The following is a 27,672-nucleotide window of genomic DNA, read 5'->3' on the forward strand; positions in this document are numbered from 1 at the left end:
TATCAACAATTTTCTTCTACTGGGTCCCCAGAAAAAAAGTTTTAAAACCACTGCTTTAGAGTATCAATTATTAAGACTCATAAGTGTAATGAACCAATTTCAGATTTAAGACTGATTGATAAAAGAATATCTCCATTGACTAGTGTAAATCCAATATATTTTATTAGCAGAATTTTTATTTTCTTATAAAACTTGGTTTAAACAATATGGAGCCAGTTTTCAGTTAAACGTAATTTTGTATCTTTATTATTAATAATATTTTATTAAATCACTCACTAGTTGAGATCTTGTTGGCTGTATTCAGCCTGTGATGACTTTTTATGTCCAGTTTCTAAAAATATAAGAGACAGGAGTCAGTAATGACCTGACACAATCTACTACCACTCTTACTAATGTATGCAGTTTAGCCTATTTATTCCAGTTACCTTGCTACACCTTCTTTCATCTTGTTGTCTGGTCAGAGGCTTGATTGTAGATAGCATTGTCTAGTGATTTAAAATATGGGATTGGGAGCCTGGAGACTTGAGTTGAACTCTGCTGTGCGTGACCTTGGGCAAATCCCTTAACCTCTTTCATACTCAGTTTTTTTCTCAGTAAACTATGGGAATCCTATTTTGGTGTAAAGTTCTTTGGGAGCTTCAGATGAGATTTTAGATTTCTTTCTAATATTTTAGTATAAATCTTGAATAAAATTAAACACACTAATCCAAGCCGAGAGCAGCTTTTCTGATTTTTTTTTTTTTTTTGAACTTTTAAAAAAGCTCTGTTTTTAAATTTGATTTTGCTATAAAAATTCTTGGGATGTAAACTGCAAAACATGCTTCTCTTGAAAATTATAATCTGAAGAACAATGCATGTTGGTATATACTCTAATGGGCTGGAGTATTTATTTTTACTAATTAAGCAACTGTTAACTTGTACCCAGGGTGATTGGCGCTGCATATGAAAAATGAGTATTGAATTCACTGGTGGCATTATTATAACCTTTTTTTCCTCTAGTGGCAAAAAGAAGCATAAACTGTAGTTAAAACAGACAGCTTCAACTATTTGAGAAGGCTCTTTCTTAACTTAAAATCTGACTGCAATTTCATCTTAACTTTCTTCTGCAAGAAATATGTAATTCTATAGTCAGACATTGAGTTATGATCCTTTTTCATTAGTATGAAGATCACTTAAAAAATTCTAGATCAGGAAAAAGAATATCCATGCATTTAAAACTTTTTCCAATGGTATTCTGAATGCCAGTTTAACTAGTTGACAAAATAACTGCATTTGTTTGAATGCTGTTCCAATTACAGTAGAACTTCAGAGTTACAAACACCTTGGGAATGGAGGTTGTTCATAATTCTGAACAAAACATTTTGGTGGTTTTTTTCAAAAGTTTACAGCTGAACATTGACTTAATAATACAGCTTTTAAACTTTACTATGCAGAAGAAAAACGCTGCTTTCCCTTTATATTTTTAGTTGCTTGCTTTTAACATAGTACTGTATTTACTTCTCTCTCTCTGCTGCTGTCTCATTTTGTATTTGCGGTTCCAAATGGAATGTGTGGTTGACTAGTTTTGTTCGTAACTCTGGTGTTCTTATCTACTGTACATGCCTTTCTGCCTTGTGGAATATGTATCCTGACACGTGGGCTGTATCTACCCTGGACTCTTTACTCCTGGGGGAATTCTGCACCGCTGCATGTGCACAGAATTCATGTCCCCTGCAGATTTCTTTGCTTCCCTGCAGAAAAATGACTTTTCTGATGGAAGCAAAGGGAAGCTGCAAGAGCAGTCATGCACCAGTCCCAAGCAGTGCAGGTACATTGTTTAAGGCACCCAGAGCATCCATTGGAGAAGTAAATCACCGTGTGGCTCCTACACTGAGCCAAGATCACCTGCTAGTCCCATCTGAGCCGGAGGCAGGAGAGGATGGGACTTTCTCTTCTCCTGTAAGAAGTTGCTGGGGCTTTGTCAGCTCCACCCCAGAAATCTCCACCAGCTGCAGGAAGCTCAAATCCTCCTGATTCCTGTCCCCATCACTCCTCAGCTGTGGGGGGAGGGGTCACTGTATGGGGAGCTGCTCCCCCATCCACCTAACCTCCGTCCATCCGGACCTCCCATACCCAGACACCCCTGCCAAGCCTCACCCAGTACATCCAGAACTCCCCTAGCCCTCTACACCTGAACCCCAGCCAGTGAACCTCCACCCCTGCATCTGGAGCTCCACGGCACCCAGGCTCCCCTTCCTCTGGCCTCCCACTCCTGCACCCAGACCACCTCCTACTTCCTGCACTCAAAGCGCTACCTTGATGCCCCACCTCCTGAACCACCTTGAGCCCCCACATACGGACCCCCATGCCACTGACCCCCAACTAGCTGCACCCAGATCTCTCAGCTGAGCCCCAACCACCTTCACCTGGAAGCCCCTGTGGAGTCCTATTGCGCCTAGAACCCCCTGCCCAACAAGCCTCTGTGCATCCAAATCCCCCTACACCTAGACCCCTCACACTTGGATCCTGCCTGACTGAGTTTGCTTGCCCCACACCTGTTGTGCCTGGTGCAGAGGGGCAGGGCTCCAGGTGTTTCTGGGGCTGGGGCAGGCCCAGGCCTTGTGCTGTGTCAGGGTTGGGTGCAGCCTCACCGCTGAGTCCGTGTCCCAGGGTGGAGGGGTTGCAGGGAGATCTCCCACTTTTGTGCATCCAGTGGCCTGTGCTCCCCACTGTAATGCTGGAGCCTCTGCATTTATTTACTGACAAATAAAGCTTGTAGAATTTTAAAATATTGTTTAGAATTTTTTATTTTTTGGTGCAGAGTTCCCTCAGGAGTAACTCTTTAGCAGTGTTGACATTGGGTATCAGACACAGGTTTCTCCACCCCCTCAACCACAGCTGAACTCTTACCAGCAGGGCAAGAGCGTTGAACATTTGGCTTTAACAAACCCTGCCTATCCATTTCATTCATAGAGAAGTTGTCGGTCATCCTTTTAAAATGGGTGCTGATCTGTTTATGTAGGTTCCTAACATAGGTTATGTTTATGCTATACTTGACAGTAGGAATATCAAAGCCAGTGGAATTCATAAACTGCGCAAGCAGTCTACCTCTATTTATTGTCCTCTTCATAATTTAAAAAAAAAATTCTAGACAATTAAAAGCAAACCTCTAGTGTTAAAAAAAAAAAAATATATGCGTTTGGTTTCAAACACACACAAGCTGAGAAGTTATATAGCTGATTGAGCACCATTTAGCACTTTTTGCCCTGATGCTCCTGTGCAGTATTTTCTATTCTCCTTTTCTTGTTAAATGTGTTAAAGCTACTCTTCTTTTGTTATTAAAGAGTATCATAAAATATACAAGATGCAAAGTGTGGTTGTCACACAACCTTCATTTTGTGAACTTCTTCACTGAGGTCTTGCAAACTTAAGTTTTCTTTTTGCCTTTAACTTGTTATACAACTGACACATCTTGTGTGTAACAGTGTTTTGGGTTAAAATACAGCACAGTTTTAGTAGCATGGTTAAAAGTAGATGGAGTGTTCTTATGCTAGATTACTCTGTAATTTTATTGATACATATACAGATGATGATCTCCTACTAAGCAGAGTGAAAAGTGAATGTTTTTCCTGAAATTCTGGTTTTGACACTAGGGACTGTCATGGGTGTCACATGACTATCCCAGTGACATGTTGGTACTTCAGTAGCAGTAAGATGTTGGGGTTTTATTTTTTTTAAAGCTTTCAGAAGTTGTTAGTGACTCTTAATTTTGCAAAAAGTAGGGCCTCTTCCAAAGTTTTGTGAAGTCAGCTGGGAGTCTTTCCACTGACTTCAGAGGGTTTTGAATCAGGTCCTGAGGACTATATTTTCAAGAGTTCAGCCCCAAGTTGCTGCCGTGAGAACAATGTACCATTTTACCTGGTTTTACTGAAATAAACATTCCTTAAACTTCTGGAAGGTTTAAAAAGAAATACACAAACTTCTTATTGCTACTGAAGGTAGCAATACATTTTACTAGGATAATGTCTTCTGGCCTTAGTTCCCGGGATCACACAATCTTGAAATGAAAGATTACTATAATGTTATGAATCTAATGCAATGCTCAGTTATGTGCTCAGAGAGTTACAATACATGCTTCCAAGTGTTGAGCGAACTCAAAAATCCGGCTATATGTTTAAAGGTTTTGGTGTGTTGTGTTAGGCAAACTGACTTGTTTTGAGAAATAAACAATATGTATCCATGATCAAAAATATCTTCCCTTGAATAGCTTTTGTTTATATATGTTACAAGTTGAGCTCTGTAAACTGGGACATCCCTGATTTCAACAGCAGTGATTGGTTTAAAGTTTAAATTAACCATATTGATGCACATGCATGAGGAAACATGGGTTTATATTCTCAGACCACTCTCATTTGTATTACATTCACTTGACACCAATCTAGCGGTGTTTTTTGGTCTGTTTTAAGCAAAGGATAGTAAGTGTGTTAACATTCCCAAATGAAAACTTTCATCTTTCAGTGATTAACTGAAATCATGTTTTCTGCAAAATGTCAACATCTCAAAATCTGCATGTGATGAGCTTTGTCAATGTATATCATGTACAAACAGGATTTCCAGTTTTTGCTTTGGTCAGAATGTGACAGTGCTGCCGATGGGAGCCAGCTGAGGTCACTCAATTAGGGTGAACTGCAAACAGAACGGACAGACAAACCCCAAATGCTGGTGGATATTCCAATACTTAGACTTACTAAGCTAGCACAAAACAGCTTCTATAGTACCTCACTGGTTACTTAGAAGTCCAAACAACACAATTCCCTTAAAGTACCCAGCCTCAGGCCTCCATTCAGACACACCTGTCAAACATATGATGATGATTACTGAAAATCTTATCTCATCATATAAAAGAAAAGGTTCTTCCAATCCCAAAGGATCAGCCACAGACCCAGATTCAATTATAACTTAGATCTTGCCCAAAACATAAGCTTATAGTCAATTCTTATTAACTAAACTAAAATTTATTAAAAAAGAAAAGAAAGAATGTTAGTTAAAATATCAATATACATACGGACTTGAATTCAATTCTTGAGGTTCAGATACATAGTAGAGATGAGCTTGTAGTTGCCAGAAGTCCTTTTAGAAATAGTCCATAGTTTATAGGCCATGGCTACACTCACACTTTACAGCGCTGCAACTTTCGCGCTCAGGGGTGTGAAAAAACAACCCGCTGAGTGCTGCAAGATACAGCGCTGTAAAGCGTCAGTGTAATCAGGGCGGCAGCACTGGGAGAGGAGCTCCCAGCGCTGCACGCTACACCCGTAAGGGATGTGGTTTACATGCAGCGCTGGGAGAGCTCTCTCCCAGCGCTACCACTCCGACTACACTCACACTTCAAAGCGCTGCCATGGCAGGGCTCCTGCAGCGCTGCCGGGGCAGCACTTTGAAATTCCAAATGTAGCCATACCCTAAGTCCAATGTCCATGTTCAGCGTGACTCCAGTCAGTGACTGGGGATCTCAATCCTTTTGGCTTAAGGTTTCCCCCTCTTGAAACCCAAAGCAGATCTGAGATGAAGTAGGATCATGTCCCAGGGTTCTTACACATTTCCAGCAGCCTTTTGGCCTGAGAAAACAATAGGCTTAACTCTTTCTCCCAAACATCCTGGCAATTAGCACAGGGTAATTTATCCATTAAACAGTTCAGATACAGGTTACCACAACCTTCAAAGAGACGCATAGACAATGTTACTATTTCACTCAAATATCTTCCAGAATGTTGTTAATCCTTTTTTGATCTTTGAATTAAAGCTATAGCAATAGACAAGACTTGTTTGCTTACATCACAAGACCTGAGCAAACACCTATCCTTCTACCTCTAACAATGCAGACTTGCATTTCAAAGCTCTATTCATTTACATAAAGAACAGGAGTACTTGTGGCACCTTAGAGACTAACACATTTATTTCAGCATAAACTTTTGTGGGCTACAGCCCACTTCTTCGGATGCATAGAATGGAACACATAGACAGAAGAAGTGGGCTATAGCCCACAAAAGCTTATGCTGAAATAAATTTGTTAGTCTCTGAGGTGCCACAAGTACTCCTGTTCTTTTTGTGGATACAGACTAACACAGCTGCTACTCTGAAACCTATTCATTTGCATATCTGCCTAACCAGTTTCTAAAGTTCGGCCATGGGTCAGGTCAGTCTGTGAGTTACTTAACTCTTTCTGGCTCTGTCATCCTTCTATGAGATATTAGATCAGACTCATAACGTCACACAGGATTTAACCTAAAATGAGACACCCTGTATATTCCCAACAAACCGCTGTTGCCATTTTCTGTATTTTGTAGCCACAGAGTCCTAAATGCATCCTTTATTCACTGGTCCGTTTACGAAGCTACATTAGTGTGACAATGCAGTAGATGAGAAAAGTTTGTCAGCTGAATGATGTCTTTAGTTGTCCTTTCTCATGCCTGAAAGAAAAGGGAGTTCTGTTTAAAAACAGATGATAAAGTGTGATTTGGTAATCTAAAGCTGTAAGTTCTGTAAGTAGGTGAAAAGCTGTAAGACTGAGAATAGAACTTGAAAGATAATGTTTAATTTTGTATGACTCATTCAATAAAATCTTACCAACCAAATGTAAATGAATATCTGTTGTGAAATCACATCCTCCTGGATCTTCCGACTGAAAGATAGTCAGGGCATGGCTCCTTTCTACTGCAGCTACTGCTGTAGCACTGTAGTGTAGATACTTCCTCACTGATGGAAAAACCTCAGCTGTCAATGTAGTTTAATCCATTTCTCTGAGAGACGGTAGCTAGATTGACTGAGAAGTTATTCCACTGACCTAGCTGTGTCTATACTGGGGATAAGGTTAACCTAACTGTGGTTTTCAGGGGATGAAATTTTTCACAGCACTGAACAACATAGCTCGGTTGTTCTAATTTTTAAGCATAAACCAGGTCTTAGTGGAGACTAGGACCAACCGTCCACCCAGAATTGTAGAGCTAAGTGGTATCAGCAGCCATGGGGGTAATAGAGTGGTGTAATGTAATACATTCTGTGGGTGGCGTACCCGAGCCCACTTATCCACTGATGCTTTAAAAATTCCCACACCCCAATCTGGATCTATGCTGATTATGTGATATATATGTATCTCGTGATCTTTGTAACCAGTACCTATAATCCCTCATAACTCAAGCCTGACTCCAGATGTACAGTACCTTCCCTCTTAACTTGTGCATATTTAATTTTAAACATTAACTTTAAAATTCCTAACCAGCCGGTGCACTGATTCTGTGCTATGCTTTACCAATGAAAATACTGAATACTGTGCGATAGAGAGGCAAAATGGTCTTGTGTCTTGAAGCACAAGATTTGAGTTGGGACTTCTAGCTTCCATTTGTGATCCTGCTACTTACTTAACCTCTCTGTGCTTCCCTTCACAGATTGTGGCAGAAATTTTATGTACTTCTCATGCTGGTTGGGTGGCTTAATTAATGTCTGTAAAGTGCTTTGAGCATCTCCCGAGGGCAGTGGTATAGAAATGAAATTTGCTGGTGGCAGTGGGTTTGTACATAGGGCTATGCACCATTTGTTGACTTTCTTCCTGTTTTGTTGCAGCAGACTGATTACTGGCTAGACTTCATGAATAGAAGGTCCTGGGACTGTTAGACTCCCCAGCCCCCGCCCTTTCCACCATGGACCAGGATTATGAGAGACGTCTCCTGCGCCAGATCAACATCCAGAATGAAAACACAATGCCTTGTGTAAGTCAGCACATATCCACTGTGCCTAATGATCCTTCTAGTGCCACTGCCCCTCCTGCATCCCCCAGCAAAGAACAGATTTTATTCTGTGAGCTGTAATGTGCTTTCTCTACTGTCCTTCAGACAGGCTATCTAGCTTCCTATATGAGCTACTTAATAGCATGCAGGCCTTTAGCTATAAATTAAACCAACCTTTGACTGAAATTCTCTACTGTCTAAGTTTCTGAATTGTCCTGGGAAACAGTTACTCAAACAACTTCTTAACTTGGCCAGTTTTCTCAGCTAAAATTGGTTAAATCTCTGTATGTGTGTAATATTCAGAAGCCCAAGGGGGTTGTAACATCTTTATTATTCAGTACTTGACATCAGGAAACTATATAATCTCATTAGGTACTACTGGAATATAGACAGTTGAATTTTTTTAAGCTGGCAAATCTTCTGAATGCTGGGGGTATATGATAGGTGGACTTTAGACACACACAGATCTTCCAGCTTTTCTGCGGTGTTTTACATCATAAGAGCATAATAATGGCCATACTTGGTCAGACCAGTGGTCCCTCTAGCCCAGTATCCTGTCTTCTGATGCTGGCGAAGGCCAGATGCTTCAGAGAGAATAATCCGAACAGGGCAATTATCGAGTGATCCGTCCCCAGTCATCCAGTCCCAGTATCTGGCAGTCAGAGGCTTAAGGCCATGTAGAACCTAGGTCCATTCTTGGCTATTAGCCAGGCTGGTCAGGGATGCAGCCCTATCTTCCATCAACGTATCTAATTGAACCCGGTTATAGTTTTGGACTTCACAACATCTCGTGACAATGACTTCCACGCGTTAACTGTGTGTTATGTGAAGTAATTCCCTTTTTAACAGAAAACCTGCTGCCTATTAATTTTTGTCGAGTGACCCCTAGTTCTTGAGTTATGTCAAGGGGTAAATAGTGCTTCCTTATTCACTTTCTCCACACCAGTCATGATTTTATAGACCTCTATCCTATCCCTCTTTAGTCATCTCTTCTAAGATGAACAGTCCCAGTCTTCTTAATCTCTCCTCATATGGAAGCTAATCCATATCCTTAATCATTTTTGTTGCTCTTCTCTGTACGTTTTCCAGTTGTAATATATCTTTTGAGGTAGGTCAACTAGAACTACACACAGTATTCAAGGTGTGGGCATACCATGGATTTATATAGTTGCATTATGATATAATCAATCCCTTTCCTAAATGGTTCTGAACATTATCTTTTTTTGACTGCCACTGCAAACTGAGCAGGTGTTTTCAGAGAACTATCAATGATTTGATTACTCCAAGATCTGTCTTGATTGGTAACAGCTAATTTTTTGTATGTATAGTTGGGATTATGTTTTCCAGTGTGCATTGCTTCTCATTTATCAATATTGAATTTCATCTGCCATTTTGTTGTCTCGTCATCCAGTTTTGTGAGCTCCCTTAGTTAAATCCAAAGAAAACTGTGAAGAATTACAATCTTGTGTAATTTTGTATAATCTGAAAACTTCGCCAACTCACTGTTTTGTTAAGATAATTTATGAATATGATGAACAGCACTGATCCCAGTGCGGTTCCTTGGGAGACCCTTCTGTTTACCTCTCTCCACTCTGAAAAGTGACCCTTCATTCCTACCCTCCATTTCCTATATTTTAACCAGTTACTGAGCCATGAGGGGACCTTCCCTCTTGTCCCATGACAGCTTACTTTGCTTAAGAGCTTTTGGTGAGGGACCTTGTCAAAGGCTTTCTGGAAGTCCAAGTCCACTGTATCCATTGGTTCACCCGTGTCCAAATGTTCGTTGACCCCCTCAAACAATTCTAATAGATTGGTGCAGCAAGTAAAATATTCTTCTAAAATCCTTTGGGAGAGACTGTGTTGTACCCCTTAGAGGCATGGCACAAGCATCGCATTCCAGTGGAAGGAGGTCAAAGGTTACTTTAATCCACCTTTGTGCCTCCCAGATTTGGGGTGTGCCTCTGGGGCCTAAAATGGCAGCTGGGGTAGGTTAGGCTCAGCAGCTGGAACCAAGGGGCACTGTAGGCTGTGGTGCCACCCTGAATCGCCATCATGCCGTGCCATGGTGTCCAGTATTGCCAGTTCTTGTAACTTTATTATGAGACTTATGATATTTGGTGTGTTACTTAACACCCGTGCTCCTGGAGACAAGTGATTACATTAATCTAGGCTCATGTTTTTAAAAAAGTAAGTTTCTCACACTCATGTTTGCAGAGAAAAGCTTGAAACAGGTGTCTCAAGTGCACCCAGAACCACAAATTTTAATTTTATCAGATTTCTAAATCAGTCTCATGACTTTTGGACAGTTGGGCTTGGCAATACTGCCCCCTGTGGTGGGTCTTATAGAGAGGCCTGTAGCTTCCTTACACAACACTTCTGCTGAGAGAATTGTCCTCCAGCTAGCCCCTAGTGTGTTCAGGTCCTTGTATGCTGTGACATGGCCCCAAATTGCAGCCTCTATCTCTACTTGGATAGGCCTTCAAATTGTTACAGGCCTGTGACACAATCTAATCCAGGGATCGGCAACCTTTTGGCACGGAGCACACCAGAGTAAGCACCCTGGCGGGCCGGTCCAGTTTGTTTACCTGCCGCGTCCACAGGTTCAGCCGATCGTGGCTCCCACTGGGCGCGGTTCGCCGCTCAAGGCTAAAGGGGGCTGCAGGAAGCAGCGGCCAGCACATCCCTTGTCCCATGCTGCTTCCCACAGCCCCCATTGGCCTGGAGCGGCAAACCACAGCTACTGGGAGCTGCGATCGGCTGAACCTGCCGACGTGGCAGGTAAACAAACTGGCCCAGCCTGCGGTGAGCCTCGTGCCAAAGGTTGCCGATCCCTGGTCTAATCTATGTCATCCGCTTACGTTGGTATTTCACTCTTCTTGTGTTCTTTGCCTTAAGTAAAGTATGTAAATAGTCTAAAGATCGTGATCTCTGATCTCCATATCTTACTGAGTCTTGGAATGCGTCCTCAGCTGACATGATGCACATAAATGGCTTTTAACTGAAATAAAACTCCCACAGGAGGATTCATATATTAGTTCCGGTGCATATCTGCTACGAACACCATAATACCTTTTGCCATTACTAAGATCTTAAAATACACACTTAACTGTAGTCCTGCAGAGATTCTACTTGATGTAATTGATTTAGATTCAATGTTGTATTTAAATGACATGCACATTGAAGGGATACTTCTGGGTTACACTCGATATCTCTAGCAAAACCAAGAAATATAAAGGAGGTCTCTTTATGTACCCCCTACAAGAACATTAGCATTATGGAGAAAACAAACAAATGTTAGAAAACTAGGAAGTAGTGTTAAGGTGACATGTTCCCACACAACACGGCAGCCGTGACTCTGCTCCCATAGGAATGCCAAGATGACTTGGAAGCATTGCTATATTTATCTGACCTTAATAAAAATTTGCTGTTTTCAGTGTGCACACTCCCACTCCAAACTCCTGTTGGTATGCCGCGGCGGGCCCTTGGCATACTTACGGCAGCAGCCTGGGTATGGCAGAGATCACACTAGCCGAAAGGCTTAGGGAGGAGCAAGGTACTGAGATCTCCCTGCAGGACTCTTAGGGGTCAATGCCCTCCCATTCTGGAAGGACAGAAGAAAGATCGGGCTGAGTGCCTGCAACCTTAACTAGAACATGTTTTGTGTGTGCGATATTCTTGTAAGGTACAATACACTGTATGTTTACGTGAGGCCTGAATCAGACCAACAGGGAAAGGGATTCCAGTCATGCCAATACCTCACAGTGCCCTGCCTCCAGCTGCCCAGATTTCAAACCTTGGGACCATTGGCAGAGCATACCAGCTGATCTCCACTGTTGAGAGGGAGCATGTGGAGAGACAGGTTCTTTAAGTGCTCCTGTTTGCACTCAGCAATGGGAATTGTGCCTGTGTAAGGAGTGCTTACTAGGCTTGTAAGGTGACAAACGATGTGTTCTGTCATTCCAGGTTTATTTGGCCCTAATGAAAGCAGATTTCTGGAGTCTGCCTTTCAGAGACCACTGTGATCCAACATTTTTCCTGCCTGGTTCTTGCAGTGTTTCTCCATATGTAACTTTTTAAACTTCAGGTAGTTGAGATGAGACGAACACTGACACCTTCCAACTCTCCAATGTCCTCCCCCAGTAAACATGGAGACCGTTTCATTCCCTCAAGAGCTGGGGCCAACTGGAGCATTAACTTTCACAGAATAAATGTGAGTATTACCCCCGAGTTACACAGCACAAGGTATTTTTTCTTAGCAGGATGGGAGAGTTTGCATGGAGTTAAAGAAGTTTGTTTGGCAGGAAAACTGCTTCAGAGGACTAGTAGAGTATTATCTTCCCCCTCTCCTGCCCTCCGCACTGCTTCACCTTCTGCCCTCCATCTCTTTTGCTGCTTCACTATTTGATGCCTCAGCATCACAATTGATTGCTGCAGATTTTTCAAGGTGGTGGTGCTTTTCCCATTACTGTGGGCGGGGAGAGAGGTGAATTTTGTGAGATCTTTGTTTGCAGTGACTGGAGTGTTTGTTAGAATATATTTCCCCCCCTCTAGGAAAACGAAAAGTCACCAAGTCAAAACAGAAAAGCAAAGGATGCTACCTCAGACAATGGCAAAGGTAGATATGCTTTGTACCACTTGTTCCTTCGTGTCTAGCTTTTGTTTTGACATTGAAGTCAAATATAACATGGGCAACAGCAGTGCAAGCATCTCACTTGCTGCCCTAGCTACTGGGCCACAGCCCTGACCAGGAGGCCCCACCACAGGGAATATGATACCTTGGTCTCCACAGCCCATTCAGTTGAGTTGACATGCCCCGCTGAAGGCCACTGCGGTTGAGAACCACTAGCGTAGGACGCTCTGCTCAAGAGCTCGTTTGTATGTTCGCACAGATGGCCTTGCTTACTCAGCCTTGCTAAAGAACGAACTGCTGGGAGCAGGGATTGAGAAAGTGCAGGACCCGCAGACAGAGGACAGGAGACTGCAGCCATCCACGCCGGAGAAGAAGAGCCTCTTCACGGTAAGCTTGGCTAGCAGTGCATCGGTCTGCATTGCTTATGCAAGAGGAGTTGGACACTCCTCAAATATGGTAGCCGATGCATAGTGTAGTAGCTATATTAAGCAGTCTAGCCAAGGTTTAAAGTGAGTCATCAATAGTGTGGAATGACCGGGATGGGTTGTGTTAGTGACAAAATCCAGTGGACACTGTTCACTGACTCCGCAGAGAGCACGAGGAACTGCTGCTTGCTGCAGAAATCCTTCTTTCCTGAGTTATGACAGAGGATTTGAAAGATTGTTTTGGAAAGGATGTGGGCAAGTTAATATATGGCCTTGATGTGTTCCCTAAATGAAGGATAGGTTTTGAAATTCAACAGAAATTAGTTTCTCAGTATTGCTGTCGAGCAGGGGTAGGCAACCTATGGCACGGGTGCCCAAGGCAGCACATGAGCTGATTTTCAGTGTCACTCGCACTGCCCGGATCCTGGCCACCAATCTGGGGGGGCTCTGCATTTTAATTTAATTTTAAGTGAAGCTTCTTAAACATTTTTATAACCTCATGTACTTTACATACAATAATAGTTTAGTTCTATGTTATAGACTTCTAGAAAGAGACCTTCTAAAAACATTAAAATGTATTACTGGCACACGTAATCCTTAATTTAGAGTGAATAAAAGAAGGCTCAGCACAGCACTTCTGAAAGGTTGCTGACCCCTGCTGTAGAGCAAGATTTAAAGGAATCTTTAAGGGAAGGGACTGAAGAGGGTGTAGAAAGTAAAACACAGTGGGGCCACAACAATGCAGGGTTTTGGAGGCATCTCTGACTAGGTAATGTATGTTAATTAATTACATTGTAGGTGATCTTGTAAACCTCTGGCACGTCAGGACCTGTACTGTGTGGGGTTTTTGTATCCAATGCTTTCTTCTTTGTGCAGTACTCGCTCAGCACCAAACGCTCCAGTCCAGATGATGGCAATGAGGTCTCCCCATATTCCCTGTCACCTGTCAGCAACAAAAGGTAATGCTGGCTAGGTATGGGTGGGGAAAAATGGGGTCTGGGGTTCTTCAGGAGCTCTCTGACTAATGTTATAATTGGTTGCTGTACAGCTATGGGATTTCAGGAGGGGAAGCAGGCAACAGGAGTAGTTGGACACCTAAGGAGCAAGGATCTTGTCTCTGTGCAAACAATCCTAGAAATACAGTAGATTCCACTTGTTAGCAACCTCTTAGTTCCCAGCAACTGCTATTATTATCCAGAGGCTGCCAGTAAGTGAAAGGCAGGTTTGCAGGGCTGCAAGGGAAGGTAGTGCTGGGAGGGGAGGCTGTGGGCAGGGAATTGGGGGGGAGGAGGGGGAGGTTTGTGAGGCTCTAGCCAGCACTGGGATATGCATTTCCATGCCGCAGCTCTCGAAACCTGCCTGTGGCCAATGCTCAGCATGTCTGAGTGCTCTCTTCCCTGCCACATCCTTGAAGGCAGGTTTGCAGGGCTATAGTCAGGGAAGGAAGCACTGGGACATGCCAACCTGGGCCTCTGGTACCAGGGCAGGGCACAGCCTGGAGAGCACCGTGGTACCATGTAGCCCATTGGACCCCCAAGCTCCTGCTCTCATGAAAAGCCCGGCATCCTCCCAAACAGCAGGTAGATTTGCAGGGCTGAAGCCAGAAAAGCATGTCAAAAGGCTGTCAAAAAGCAGCATGCCTGTTAGTATCTGAATCCAATTAACATTGTAGTCTAATGAGATGGGATTGGTTCCCAGCAAAATGTTGCTATTAACATTCCTGATATTATTAACTTCTGGTTAAGTGGCCTCCCCTTTTTGGGCATGTTACTGTGGTCGCTGGAGGGGCCACATGGAGATCGCTCAATCAACAAACTGCAAAGGTTGGGGCAGACAATCCCCAAAACTGATGGTTTATTCTTATAATTAGATTCTCCAAGCCAGTAACAAAATAGCTTCTGTAATACCACACTGGTTACCCAGAAGCTAAAACATTGTTCCCCTTAAGCAATCCAGCCCTGGGCTCCCACCTGGACAGCTAAATCTAATATAGTGAGGATTACTTAAAATCTTATTCACCATGTATAAAGTTCTACCAATCCCAAGAGACCAGACACATTACTCACCAGGTCAATCAATACTTCAGATCTTACCCAAATACATTCTTATAGTCAATTCTCATTAATTTAATTTGTTTTATTTAAAAAAAAAGAAGCAACAGAGTTGCTATGGGTAAAAGATCATTATACATACAGATATTACTCCTGGGGGAATTCTGCTCCCCAGAATAAAAAAGTTATGAGCACAATATTTTAAAATTCTGCATATTTTATTTGTCAAAATAACACAATATAATCACACCACTTTAAATTATTTTTGGTCATTTATTTCAAAATACCTGTCAGCAAGTGTCCGTGTAACAATACGGACAAACAAAAACGAGTCAGGAAATGTTTTTTGACAAATGGATTCCTTACTAAGCATATTACTACAGAACTCTGAGTAGGAATTTGTTTAAACTACAGTACAGAACTGTATTTCCCACCCCGCTCAGAAGCAGTGCAAAGGCTTTGGGGAGTTAGGGATAATGGAGTAGCTAAGGGAGAGGGAAGTAAATTGCTGGGAGGGAGCCTGAGTGTGAACTTAGAGGGTTGTTGCGTATGGGTGGGAAAAGCGTGGAACAGGTTTTTTGTGGTGGGGTAAGGAGGGATTGTTAGGGAGCTTCCCCCATGCAGAGCCTGGCTGACTCCTAGCCTCTCCCATTCAGTCAGGCACATCTGCCCCTGTCCCATGTGTTCCTGCACCTTCTGTCCACATGTCCCTCCACCCCCACTCAGACACCACCTTCCCCCATCCCCGTGTGGTCCTGCACCGCCCTCCCCCGTGGCCCTGTGCTTCCACTCCCATTCAGCCCCTGCCCCAGTCTGTCCTCTCCCACTAGCCCTTATGAGCCTCTGTCAGACCACCCCCAGCACCCATGCTGTCTGTCTTCCCATAGTCCCTGTCTCCTGGCCTGACCTGACCTGACAGACACTGGGAAGAAGGCAGGCTCTTTCTCTTCCCTAGCTAGCCAGGAGCTGCTGCTGTGGTCTATTGCCACAGTGCCCTATGGTGGGCAAAATGCAGAACTGCAGCAACATTTCAGCAGAGGCTTTTTTCTTCTCAAACAATTAGAAACATGTGGCTCATTAATTATGCACATGTGGAGTAGCGCAGGATTCCCCCAGAGTAAGATATGAATAAAGTTCTCAGGTCATTTTCATAGAAGAGATGGCGAGCTGCTCATTTGTAAAAGTCCTTTTAGAATTGGTCCAATAGTTTAGTCCATGTGTAGAATTTGTTCAAATTCTTCCATGAGAATTTGCAAGGATAGTCCAGGGCACACCTGGAGACCTCAGTCTTGTGACTTGAACGTCCCCTGATGAAGTTTGAGCAGATCTGAGATAAAAAGTTTCAGGCCCTAGAGTTCTCTTGTAGTTTTCTAGCAGGCTACGGTAGCATCTTGACAGCAGACATCACAGCAGGCGTTCTTGGATGAAGGATAGGCAATACCTATTGTTGCTTTGAAGTAAATCTCTCTTTCTTAGTCACGCACTAGTAACTGGCTGCATTCATTAGCACAAGGTAATTAACCATTCAAGCAGTTCATAGACAGTCTGTCTACCTTTCTCTTTGAGATTTGTAGTAATGATATTAGTACACCACAAGTTTCCTCTAAATGTTAACATTCCTTTTTGATCTCTGAATCAATAGACTATAGTAACAACAGGAACAGAAGTTTATCATCTACAAGCTAACTAGATCACATTGGTAAACTTAACAAATACAGGTAAACACAGACAAATATAGTTAGTATCTACTTCTAATTCTCTGACAATATAGGTTTACATTTCAAAAAATTAAGGCTATTTCCACACTCCTGTCCAACAAAAGTGCTAGTGTAGACAAAGCCTGAATCTGCTTAACATGGCTTGGACCACAATCTACAAGAAGTAGCCCTGTTTACCATTTCAGTACTACTCTAATGTATTATTAAAGATTGATTTTGGGTCATTTAGCCTGTTGATTACTTAACCCTCATTGGCTCAGTATCACAGGGCAGCTTTGCTGTGGGCAGCTTCCCTCTTTTTCATTTTGTGTCCATTACTTCCTTCTAGCTGCTCGCCTCAGGAGGGTGGCAGCACTGAAGGAATAGTGTGATCTCTTTCAATCTCAACATTTCTGTAGAAAGGCAATGATCAAAACAGTAGGAATTTCTCTAAATTGTTTTATGAGGCTTTGAAGGTACAAAGAAATCACCTCTCTATTTGTGTGAACAGTCAGAAATTGCTAAGATCACCTCGAAAACCAACAAGAAAAATCTCCAAGATTCCTTTCAAAGTGCTGGACGCTCCAGAACTGCAGGATGACTTCTACCTGAACCTAGTGGACTGGTCTTCTCTCAATGTTCTCAGTGTTGGCCTCGGTACCTGTGTTTACCTATGGAGTGCTTGTACTAGCCAGGTAAGGCTCTGCTGCTGTGGGAGAAAGTAAAAAGACTGCGGGTCAGTTGGATCAGCCTTTGGGTTTCGTATTCTGCTGCAGTACTCTTTCCAGTACCCTGGAATGTACCATCTATGCGGTGCAAGGTAATAGTGCTCTTAGTTCCAAATACTTAATCTGCTAGGCAACTGATCTCCTAGTTTGCCTCTTTAGTCCTAATTTCCATTTTATTTCCTAATTTTCAAGGTAACCCGGTTGTGTGATCTGTCTGTGGAAGGCGATTCTGTGACATCAGTGGGCTGGTCAGAACGGGTCAGTATAATGCTACCACACAGACTGTTAGGGCATTCTTTTCAGAGATGCTGAGCGCCCAAAGCTCCTGTTTACTTCATTTGCATTTGTAAGAGCTCAACATTTCAGAACATCTGATCCTTTGTATGTCACTAGAGACGCTCCTTAGCTGATAGGAGTACACAGGGTCTCACACCGGAATGAGAACTACCTAGATTAAGTTCAGTGAGCAACGCATAACCTCAGTCGAGATACCGAAGAGCATTTCTCTCTACTTTTTTTTGTTAAAGCCTAAGATGTATGCACTTGAGGTGTGTTCCTCCAGACCCCCTTCCCACTCCCCGCCCTCCCAAAAAAAAAAAGAAAAGAAAAAAAAGCCTTGCCTTCATAGCAGGATAGCGGGGATGGACGTGGACTGGTCCGTGAGTGTAGAACTGCCTCCGACATTGACCACAAATATATCTGAATGGAAGTGAGCCGTGCTTTTGTACACACTGTGCCATTACTGCAGTGCAACTCCCTGGGAGTGCTCTTAGAAGAAGGTTCCGGACTACTGCTTGTTCTGGAGAGATGCTCTGCATGAACTGACGTGCTCAGTGCCTTTGTTCTAATTACTCTCCGTATTCCTATCATGCCAGATTTGTCTTCCTCATTCCAGGGAAGGCTTGGGATAAAAGAGCCCAGCATCCTGCTAGAAAAGCCTTTTGTGAAGCAGAACCTTCAGATGCTCTGTTTGATGCTCTGTGTGGCTGGTTGGTTGAGGCCAAAGTGACGTATCCCATTGCAAAGGAATTCAGCAACATCTCCCATCCTGTTTAAACCAATAGCTTGTGTGGACAGGTATTCACTGTCTCTTTAGCAAGCACTCACATGGAGTTTAGAGTGGAAGACAAGGTGTCAAGACTGCCTGCTGGGTTCTGTTTCCAACTCAGCCAATAGCTCACTGTATGATGTTGGGCAAGTCAATTAATGCGTGTGCCTCAGTTTGCCCTATCTGTTAAAACATCTTGGGGTCTGGGGGTGTCTGTAAAGATGTAATTAGGTAATGATTATAAAAATCTTAGAGGGCCTTGGGGAAAAAGGTGCTCTATAAAGAAGTACCAATATTATCTATCTTTGAAAGGATCTATTGATACTTTTCAGTTTTCATTTCTACAGATCTTCTTTTAATAGTTGTGTGTTAAGGTGTTGCAGAAATTGCATCTTCATTCAAGTCGTTGCTGATTAACAGCTGGAGTTCCTTTGAGCAGGACAGATCTTCTAAGATGTGTAATCTCCAGCGATGATACTCCTCCTCCCCATCCCGTTGCCTTTTAAGGACTGAGCGCTAGTCTTCACTATGGGGAGATTGACACTGCTTCAATTGATGCAGCAGGGATCGATTTAGAGGGTCTAGCGGAGACCTGCTAAATCGATGGCAGAGTGCTCTCCAGTCAATCCTGGAAGAGTAAGGGAAGTCAACCGGAGAGCGTTTTCTGTCGACACACCCCAGTGTCTTCGCTGCGCTAAGTTGACCCAAGATACCTCGACTCCAGCTACATTACTCACATAGTTGGAGTAGCATAACTTAAGTCAACTTACCCCTGTAGTGAAGACAAGCCCTCAGAATCTGTCATGCAGCTCTTGGATCTCTTTGTACGTTTACTTACTGACTTTATTGATTGCGAGTTTTCTTTTTGTGTATTTAGGGGAACTTGGTAGCAGTTGGAACTCACAAGGGCTTTGTACAGATTTGGGACGCAGCTGCAGGGAAGAAATTATCCATGCTTGAGGGTCACACAGCCAGAGTGGGTAAGGAAGAACAGGAAGCAAGAGAGCTGAAGTTTACCATTTGAAAATGGCATTTGCTAACATAGAAGAGGGATCCCATAAGGCCATGTTAATATTGCAGTATTGCTCTCATTTATGATCCAAAAGGGAGTGTGGGAATGGTCACTCCTTCCCCAAGCCTTCTATGAAATAGCTTTTTTTTTTTTTTTTTTTTAAAGAGTCCTTTTAAATTGCACTGGCCTGCTCTTGGGAGTAGTGATACTATGAATCATTGCCACATACAGTTGTGGAGGGTGTTGTGTGATGAGACATCCTAGGTGTGTCCTGTTAATGTGCCTTGTTGAAACCAATGCTGCTTGAGGATTCCAGTTCATCCTGCTTTTCAGGGAATAGCTTTTACAAGTAGGCAGTGTGAACTGGTGACCGTGTCAGGGGTTGGGAGTTGGGACACCTCATGAGTTCTGATGACCTCACGTAAGTTGTTACACCACTTGTGCCTCAGTTTAACCAGCTGTAAAGTGGGTGTAATATGAACTTCCATAGGGTTTGTGTATGTAAAAAGCTTTTTGATCTTCCAACGAAAGTTGCTCAATAAGAGATTTGTTTAGTCCTCCTCTGGTTATAATGGCTTGGTACTTACCCCCAGGAATCCTGCACTGACGGCTGCCTGGAATTCTCACTCTGCTCCTTTGCCTGCATTTCAGGTGCTTTGGCGTGGAATGCAGACCAGCTTTCTTCTGGCAGTCGGGACAGAATGATTCTTCAGAGAGACATCCGGACCCCCCCACTACAGTCTGAGCGACGGCTTCAGGGCCACAGGCAGGAGGTGTGTGGGCTGAAGTGGTCCACAGACCACCAGCTCCTAGCGTCAGGTGGAAATGATAACAAGGTATAGTACTGATTGCTGTGGGTGTGGGCTTGGCCCCATCGCTGAACCTGCGCTCCGTCTTAAAAGCTGCCATCTTTCAGAGAGATGTCAGCTGTTAATTCCAGCCTCTCTCTCTTTTCTGACTATGCCTTTTTGTTACTAACGAGGCGATTTGACAGACCATTCCTCCACCCCGTCCCCCCATGTGGCTAAACTAGACTATCCTACAACTTTCTAGTGTCCATCATAGGTAAAAATCAATAGGGCACCTTAACTGTGCTTTGTTGCTCCTCATGTGCTTGGGTGTCTCCACCTGTATGTCTGGCCTGAAGGGTGTTAAGTTTCAGCGACGCTGGTTTAAACAGGCTCCACTTAAACATGAAGTTAGGCGGTGGGCAGTGAAGAACATTTTCACAGTTTTAACTAACTTTGTTGATGCTGAAATTCCCTTCTGCGCGTTTGTTCTGTTGTAACAGGCACAGCTCAGGTTTGCTATTTACCAGAGAACAAAGAATGGTTACATATGATACCAAGAACAGTTCTGAGAGCATCTTGGGATAGATTCCTGCACAATTAACTCCCCAGACGTTGGTGTGATGGAAGATACTGTGTCCCAAGCCCTTTCAGCGTCTACTCTCATTCACTGGGGGGCGGGCGGGGAGAACAGATTTCCAAAGGTTTTGATTATGGCTGGATTAGTCAGTCTTCCATGTCAAGAGGCCAGAGTTCAAGCACTGCACATAGCCCAAGTGACACGAGTTTGTAGATCTTACTCTAGCCCCAAATTGCGAAAGGACCCCAGCATTGAGCAGGTTTGGCTGTCCGTGAGGGAAAGGCCCCGGTACAGGAATCGCTAATCATTAAGATGGAGGTGCTTTGGCTGAGCTGTGCAGGGCAAGCTTCACCAGGCTGGGGTTTAGCCGGTGCTGTCTCCTCGGTTTGGAGGGCAGGGGAGCAAAGGTTGGAGTTGTGTGTTAATTAGTCTTGTTTCTTCTCTCCACCAGCTCCTTGTGTGGAATCACTCCAGCTTGAGTCCTGTCCAGCAATACACAGAGCACCTAGCAGCAGTAAAAGCTATTGCATGGTCTCCACACCAGCATGGCCTGTTGGCCTCGGGCGGTGGAACAGCTGACCGCTGTATTCGGTTCTGGAACACTCTAACCGGGCAGCCCTTGCAGTGCATTGATACTGGGTCACAAGTGTGCAATCTGGCTTGGTCCAAACATGCCAATGAACTAGTAAGTTGAACCGGGGGGTTGGAGTCCTGCTGCTGAGCTTCCCTGGGTCAGGAACTGTCAGCGCTGACTCTCTCTTGTAATTCTTGTCTTCCCCCTACAGGTGAGTACCCATGGATACTCGCAGAACCAGATTCTTGTCTGGAAATATCCCTCGTTAACCCAAGTAGCAAAATTAACAGGGCATTCGTACAGAGTCTTATACCTGGTAAGCTATAACCCATGCTCTTTGCTTAGTTATCTCTCCTACTGCTTCTGGTTCTGCTGCGACTGGGTTGTGCACTGTGACAGAACCCACACTGCCTGGTACTGATATCTGCTGGTTCCTAGCTACCCAGGGTTTGGTTAGTGAAACAGACTTCACTGCACTCAACAGCAGCACTTGGGATCTGGCTGTCCCTGCTTGCTGACACCAGAGTGAGGGATTCTTCTGCGCCACTTGACAAAAGTGACACACATTAACCTTTGGACATGCCCCAGGCTGTCAAACTCCAGCTCCTCTGACTTCTGAGGAGCACAGATACCTGGTTCAGCAAACAGATCTTAAGGGAAATTTATAAAAGCTGAAAGTTTCTTCGGAGTTAGAAGACTTTTTTTTAAATTTTTATTCCACCTGCTGTTTTTTCTCTTCATGGTTGTGCATTAAAACTTCCAGTCCTGTTTTAATCCAGTTCCATCTCTTATCTGGTCGGGAAGCTTCAGCACAGAATGGGATCAGCTGAGCCTGCCGCATGCTGTTCTCGACACTGTGGCTAGTTCATTGTTAACAATGTGTAGGGTGATTTTGGCATCTTAACAGCTTACTCCTGGCTTTATAAAGAGAAGTGCGATTCTAGAGATAATGTGAATGACCCTTATGTATCTGTAGCAGCATAAACTACGACTTGTTTCCAAAGTTCTGCATCTTGCCTGTGCCAGTGGTGACAAGGCAGGAGGAAAGCAAAGGCAGCTGGGCCTGGTTTACCTCCATTAGAGAGACGGTGAAGGGAATTGAGGGGAAGTTTGTATTCTGGTGAGGGGGAGACCTCCATTTTAAACTACTGTTTAGCAACATGTGAACATGTATTTTGAAGACAGTTTGTGCTTTTTGTTTTCTTTCTCGCCTTAGGCAATGTCTCCTGATGGGGAGGCCATAGTTACAGGAGCAGGAGATGAAACCCTGAGGTTCTGGAACGTCTTCAGCAAAACCCGCTCAACAAAGGTAAATCGCTCATGTATGTGGCTAGTTCGTTCCTGGTTCTGCAGCAGGCGCTGCCCAGTGAGGGAGAGTCATCTAGGAGGGAGGCTGTGGATTGTCTGTCCAGCTCTAGTCACTTGCTGTGTGACCTTGGACAGTCACTTCACTGCTTTTGTGTTCCTCCACTTACCTATGTGTACAATGGTCAGACGCCCAATACTTCTCTCTTAGCAGCTGCGGGGGATTGAGTCTTGATCAAATGCTAAGGGGTTTGTGATCCTCACTTGAAAGTAGTGATTTAAGAGGCCTCTGCACAGAATAAGTTAAGTAAGTAGTACACTAAAGGCCATCGGTCTCCATTTAAGGCTGGGTGTCACATTCTTAAGATTGAGCCGTTGGTAGTTATGCTGGTGCCGTGCCATGTCACACCACTTGTTTTAAGTAGCAGTGGGGTAGGGTGTCCACCTTAGCCTGTTCCTTCCTAGCATTTGAATACACTGTTGCAGTGTCATTTGTTTACATATTCTTCAGTTCTGGCACAATGGCTTTAGGAGACAGGATCAAACTCCCTTAAGTCCCTGAGAACTGTCACCATTCTAGAGATGACTTCTCAGTAAGGGTCAGCAAAAGTTTCTGCAGGGCTCTTTTTGAAAAGTAGTCTCAAGGTATCTTGAGCAGAGAGGTGGCCAGGAACCAAGATACCATGCAGAGGGACCATGGAGAGACCAAGACTAGCAGTTAAAGGATTAATTAACAGTCTCCACCTGGTTTCTGGTAGCTTTGCGGTAGGACATGCGCAGCAGTCCCTGTTTCACAGAAACTTGTACTGCAAAACTAGCCCATACCATCTTCTGCCATGCTCACACTCCCCATGTATGTGCATGGGCACAGGAAGGTTGATCTCTGGCCAACATCAATCTTGGGGGTGCTTACGAAGCTTTGCCCTTTAGTGTCAGCCAAGCCCCAGACCCATTTCCATAGGCATGGTTTGCCTCGAGCCCTGGCTTCATGGCAGAAAAGAATGTGTGTGGGCTAGGGCTGAGGCAGCGTGGTGGAGCTGTCTGTGCCTAACTCATTTTCTCAGTGAATACACCTCTACCCCGATGTAACGTGACCCAATATAACACGAATTTGGATATAATGCGGTAAAGCAGTGCTCCAGGGGGGCGGGGCTGCGCACTCCAGCGGATCAAAGCAAGTCTGATATAACACAGTTTCACCTATAACGCGGTAAGATTTTGTTTTGGCTCCTGAGGACAGCGTTCTATCGGGGTGGAGGTGTATTTAGAGTGGGGATCTTGAGTTCAAAACTTTTCTCTTCATTTTTTTTCAGGAGTCTGTGTCTGTCCTGAATCTCTTCACCAGGATACGGTAAATCCCACATTGCACACCAGGAGACCCCGGTACGATGTGCCACGAGAAAACCACTAATTTGGCGTGCATGGAACCTCTTGCTATCAACCAGAAGAGGGGAAGGGGGAGTGCCAGTGGGTTTGGAGGATGGACTTTCAAGATTCTTCTTAAATACATGATTGCGAACCATATTGGACAGTATTTGGGGTGGGGCTGGGAGGGTGATGCAACTATCAAGAGGTTAAGAATTCATTCTTCATAAAGGGGAACAGGTGCAAGAGGGAAAAACAAAAGTATCTAATTTTATACATTGGGTAGAACTTGTGTGATGTGGACCATGATAAGGAAGATTAGGCCAAGGGCATCCCAACTGCTGCTTTGTAACCTCTGTGAGAGATGAGTATTCTGTGAGGGGGTGGGTTTGTTTGAGGAGGGTTTGGAATGCTGCTCTGGGTTCTTCATCGTTCTCTGATTTGACACACTTCTTCGGAAGCTGGAGTTAGCCAGACTGGATCAGATTTTACTGGTGGGAGAGGACAAAAGTTAGAGGTGAGAAGAGGCCTCTCGCATGTAGAATGGGTATTGGTTTTGCTTGGGACTAATATTCCAAGTAGAAAAAAAAAGAACTGCTTATTTTCCTCAGACACACAGTTTTCTCTTCTGTTTAAAAAAATGACTAATACTTGACATGGACGTTCACCTAAGAGTTTAATTTTTAGCACACTTAGTATCTGGCTAAAATAACGGAGCTGAGAATTTTTTAAAAAGATTTTAACAGCAGCTGCCTCCTCTGAAAGAAAGATTACTGCACAATCCAAAGAGATGATTATTTTTTTAAAAAGAATTATTGATATTACACGTTCAAAGCTGGTCTCAAGACTTTTAGTTTAATGGGGAAACAATGGCTTTTTTTTAAAGACCCAGGAGTATTTATTTAGAGCTTTATGCTGTGTCAATTATTGCAGACTGATTGCTGCAGTGTCTTTTATGAGGACAAAAGCAGTTGAGATGGATTTAGAAAGAGAGACTCTTGTGATCTGTTTTCAAAGACAAAGATTCTTTAAGATTGTTACCTGTCTTCTACATGGGATGGAAGAAACATCATGTGTTTGTGAGTCTGTGTGCAAGGTATTTTAGGCAAGGGCGAAGTGTTGCCTTTTTTTTTTTTTAAACTTCAATTAGGTCAGAGCCAGAGGCCCATTTTTAAGTTTCAAGAAGAGAGAGATCCTGCCAGTTTGTTGGAATAATGCAGTGAGGTGTGATGCTAAGCACGTGTGTGTGTGGTGTGTGTGTGTGTGTGTGTCTTGCTTTTAATTTAAAGAGAAGCTGTTATGCTTGCAGCAGCCAGTTCCTGTCTACTTTGTACATGTGCCAATGCTCGCCTGCTGTGCATCTGGCTGTTCGGCCCACCCCTCGCCTCTGTTTGTAAAACGTGTGGATGTAAGTGCTGTCTCTTCTCATGACTATTGTGTATATAGACCTTGTCCTGTTGTACATAGTGTGTAGGCAGATACCTTCTTGCAAAACCAGCCTGCCCAGGTGGGGGGTGGGGGAGGGAAGATGTGGGAGATACCTGCTCCTCTAGAGCAGCAGCGACCCTCTTTAGAAAGGGAAAATTTCAGGTAGCAAGTCTGGCAGAGAAAATTGCTATGAACTATGGTTCCATTTCACTACAGCCTTGGCCGAGCATGCCGTTTCCAGCTAGCGCATGGCTGTTGGGCTATGGGGACTGAGTGCTTTTCGACATGGGGTTCTGTAGCAAAGCTGACGGCATTGGAGCCCTTAAAGCCAAAAATGGGACCTGAATAATCCCGCCGCCCCCTTCCCACGCTCCTCCAAAAAACCATTTCAGCCCAGATCTGCTTTACTCTGGTTCTCGCCATAAAATTCCAAGGCACTGCAAAAATGGTCTCCTGATTCCTCTCTTGCTGCTTGTTACATGTTTGGCATCCTCAACCGTCCCATCACTAAAGCACTAAGGAATTGTTAACCTTTCAGATCATTAAGTCAGGCAAGCATGTCTGAATTCAAGGCTTTGAAACATGGTCTGTAACAGGTACCTGTTCCACCTCCTGGGGCAATTATGGAGAAAGGACCAGAGGAAAGTAATGCATGTCTTCAGTCAGAGACTAGGAGGAGGGGGAATGTGGCTCAGTTTCTCATTTGCGATCTGTGCTTTGGGATAACTGTTCCCCAGTCCCCTAGCTCAATGTCCAAACCACCCACAAAACGTTTTCCTCCTGGAGAAAAATCTGTAAATGGAGGGAAACAAAGGGAGTAAATTTGTCTCTGCTCAAGTTGTGTAAGTGTTCACTTACCGAGGAGGAAAATGGAAAGTGTCTTGTGCAGAAGAAAGGTGGGAAGTCTGATGGTGTGTGCAGGGATGGCTGGGGGCCGGGAGGGAGCGGTACAGACTAGAGGTCGTGCAGTGGTCCTGGTAACTATCCTGCCAGTAATCCCATCTGACCCTCTCCTCCCCTTCCTCCCCAATACCACACGCTGGAGAGGAGCAAGCTTTCCTGTTTGTCAGGCGTGTGATCAGCCTAAGCTTGTGCGTCCTACATCAGAGGGCCACCCTTGCTGAGGCAGCTGGTAAAAAGAACATTTGAACTCAGGGTAAGACGAGCTTTGCTTTTTATTGAGGAGGGTTTGCTTGGAAAGGAGAGGGGAGCAGACAGTCCCCTTCCTTTAGGCCTGCAGTGTTGGGTTTGGTTTTGGTTTTGAAGTAATCCCCAGAAATATAATGGAGTGGAGGGAGGAAATACCACAGAGAAATCTAGATGCTCTGGAGTCTGTGCTGCAGTTACGCATGGGCGCTTTCTTGTGTGTCGCAATGAAATCTCAAGCAGAGAATTGCATTCAACAGAGATCTCGGTCAAGAGGGAGCATCCTTCTAAACACTGTTTGTCATTCTCTGCTTCTAACAACATTATTTCTGTCAGTGTTTCAGAACGATTGCGTTCCTAATGCTCTGCTCTGCTCTGCTCTGCGCGTTCCTAATCCTCTGCTCGGAAGGCTGGGCTGACACCTGCCTTGGGAGCAGGACAGGTTACTTTGTGTTCCTACAGTTCTGCTTAGCAGGGATGAGTAGTTGATTCTCGATCCCATAGCTGGTTTATGGTTGAGTGTATCGGCTACCCGGTGGGAGGGGTGGTGGGAGAGCAATGTTAAAAACTGTCTTTAGTGGACATAAAAAAAATACCAGCATAAATTCCCTGTTTCCCATGCAGTTGCTAAAGGAGGTAGTTTGCTGGGGCTAGTGGAGTGTCCTCAAAAGGTATCTTTCGGGGGGGGGGGGCGGTCCTAGGGGTGTTTGTGTCCAGAATCTCATGTATGCAACTCGTGTGAAGCGATTGGCTGTCTGGAGTGTGCTCAATACTGTTGTAAATGGAAGAAAAACTCATGTACACTTATTTCAATGTATGAACCATAACATTTCTGACTTGTACAGTTCAGGCAGTTTGAAAGGTCTCCCCAGAGTTTATGCAGGTAAATTCTAAGAACTTGTGGCATTGTTACATATAAAGCTTCATATGGTGAAAAAAGAATATAGAGACCATTGTAACTTTTCATGTCAAGCAATGTAACTGGCATTAAATACATTGTGAATTTAAGCCTGGTGTCACTTTGTTTAAAGCTTCATGTGAAATTCATGAGTGGTGTTGTGCTTTAAAATGCTGTGTGGATCCTGTGCTCAAGTACGTGAGCGTGCCCTTCACTCACGCAGCCGCGTGGACT

The 27,672-nt window shown here is 44.0% G+C and overlaps 1 protein-coding gene across 5 annotated transcripts in view; it reads left to right on the forward strand.

The window, feature by feature from the left end:
- FZR1 (fizzy and cell division cycle 20 related 1) overlaps positions 1–27,548 on the forward strand; it is a 36,421-nt gene extending 8,873 nt beyond the window's left edge. For 3 of the 5 annotated variants that reach the window (XM_030540224.1, XM_030540223.1, XM_030540227.1), the window contains 13 exons: positions 7,600–7,745; positions 11,848–11,973; positions 12,315–12,378; positions 12,653–12,780; positions 13,695–13,777; positions 17,078–17,261; positions 17,487–17,552; positions 19,220–19,322; positions 20,006–20,190; positions 21,174–21,407; positions 21,508–21,612; positions 22,513–22,605; positions 23,915–27,548. In XM_030540224.1, coding sequence (XP_030396084.1) covers positions 7,677–7,745; positions 11,848–11,973; positions 12,315–12,378; positions 12,653–12,780; positions 13,695–13,777; positions 17,078–17,261; positions 17,487–17,552; positions 19,220–19,322; positions 20,006–20,190; positions 21,174–21,407; positions 21,508–21,612; positions 22,513–22,605; positions 23,915–23,956 — 1,482 coding nt within the window. In that variant the 5' untranslated portion in view covers positions 7,600–7,676 and the 3' untranslated portion in view covers positions 23,957–27,548. The remainder of the gene's footprint in view (positions 1–7,599; positions 7,746–11,847; positions 11,974–12,314; positions 12,379–12,652; positions 12,781–13,694; positions 13,778–17,077; positions 17,262–17,486; positions 17,553–19,219; positions 19,323–20,005; positions 20,191–21,173; positions 21,408–21,507; positions 21,613–22,512; positions 22,606–23,914) is intronic. The other 2 variants (XM_030540225.1, XM_030540226.1) reach the window with 1 other exon arrangement.
- Positions 27,549–27,672: the final 124 nt, after the last annotated feature.

This window comes from Gopherus evgoodei, chromosome 22, assembly GCF_007399415.2.
Source record: "Gopherus evgoodei ecotype Sinaloan lineage chromosome 22, rGopEvg1_v1.p, whole genome shotgun sequence".
In the NCBI taxonomy this organism is placed as follows: Eukaryota; Metazoa; Chordata; order Testudines; family Testudinidae; genus Gopherus; species Gopherus evgoodei.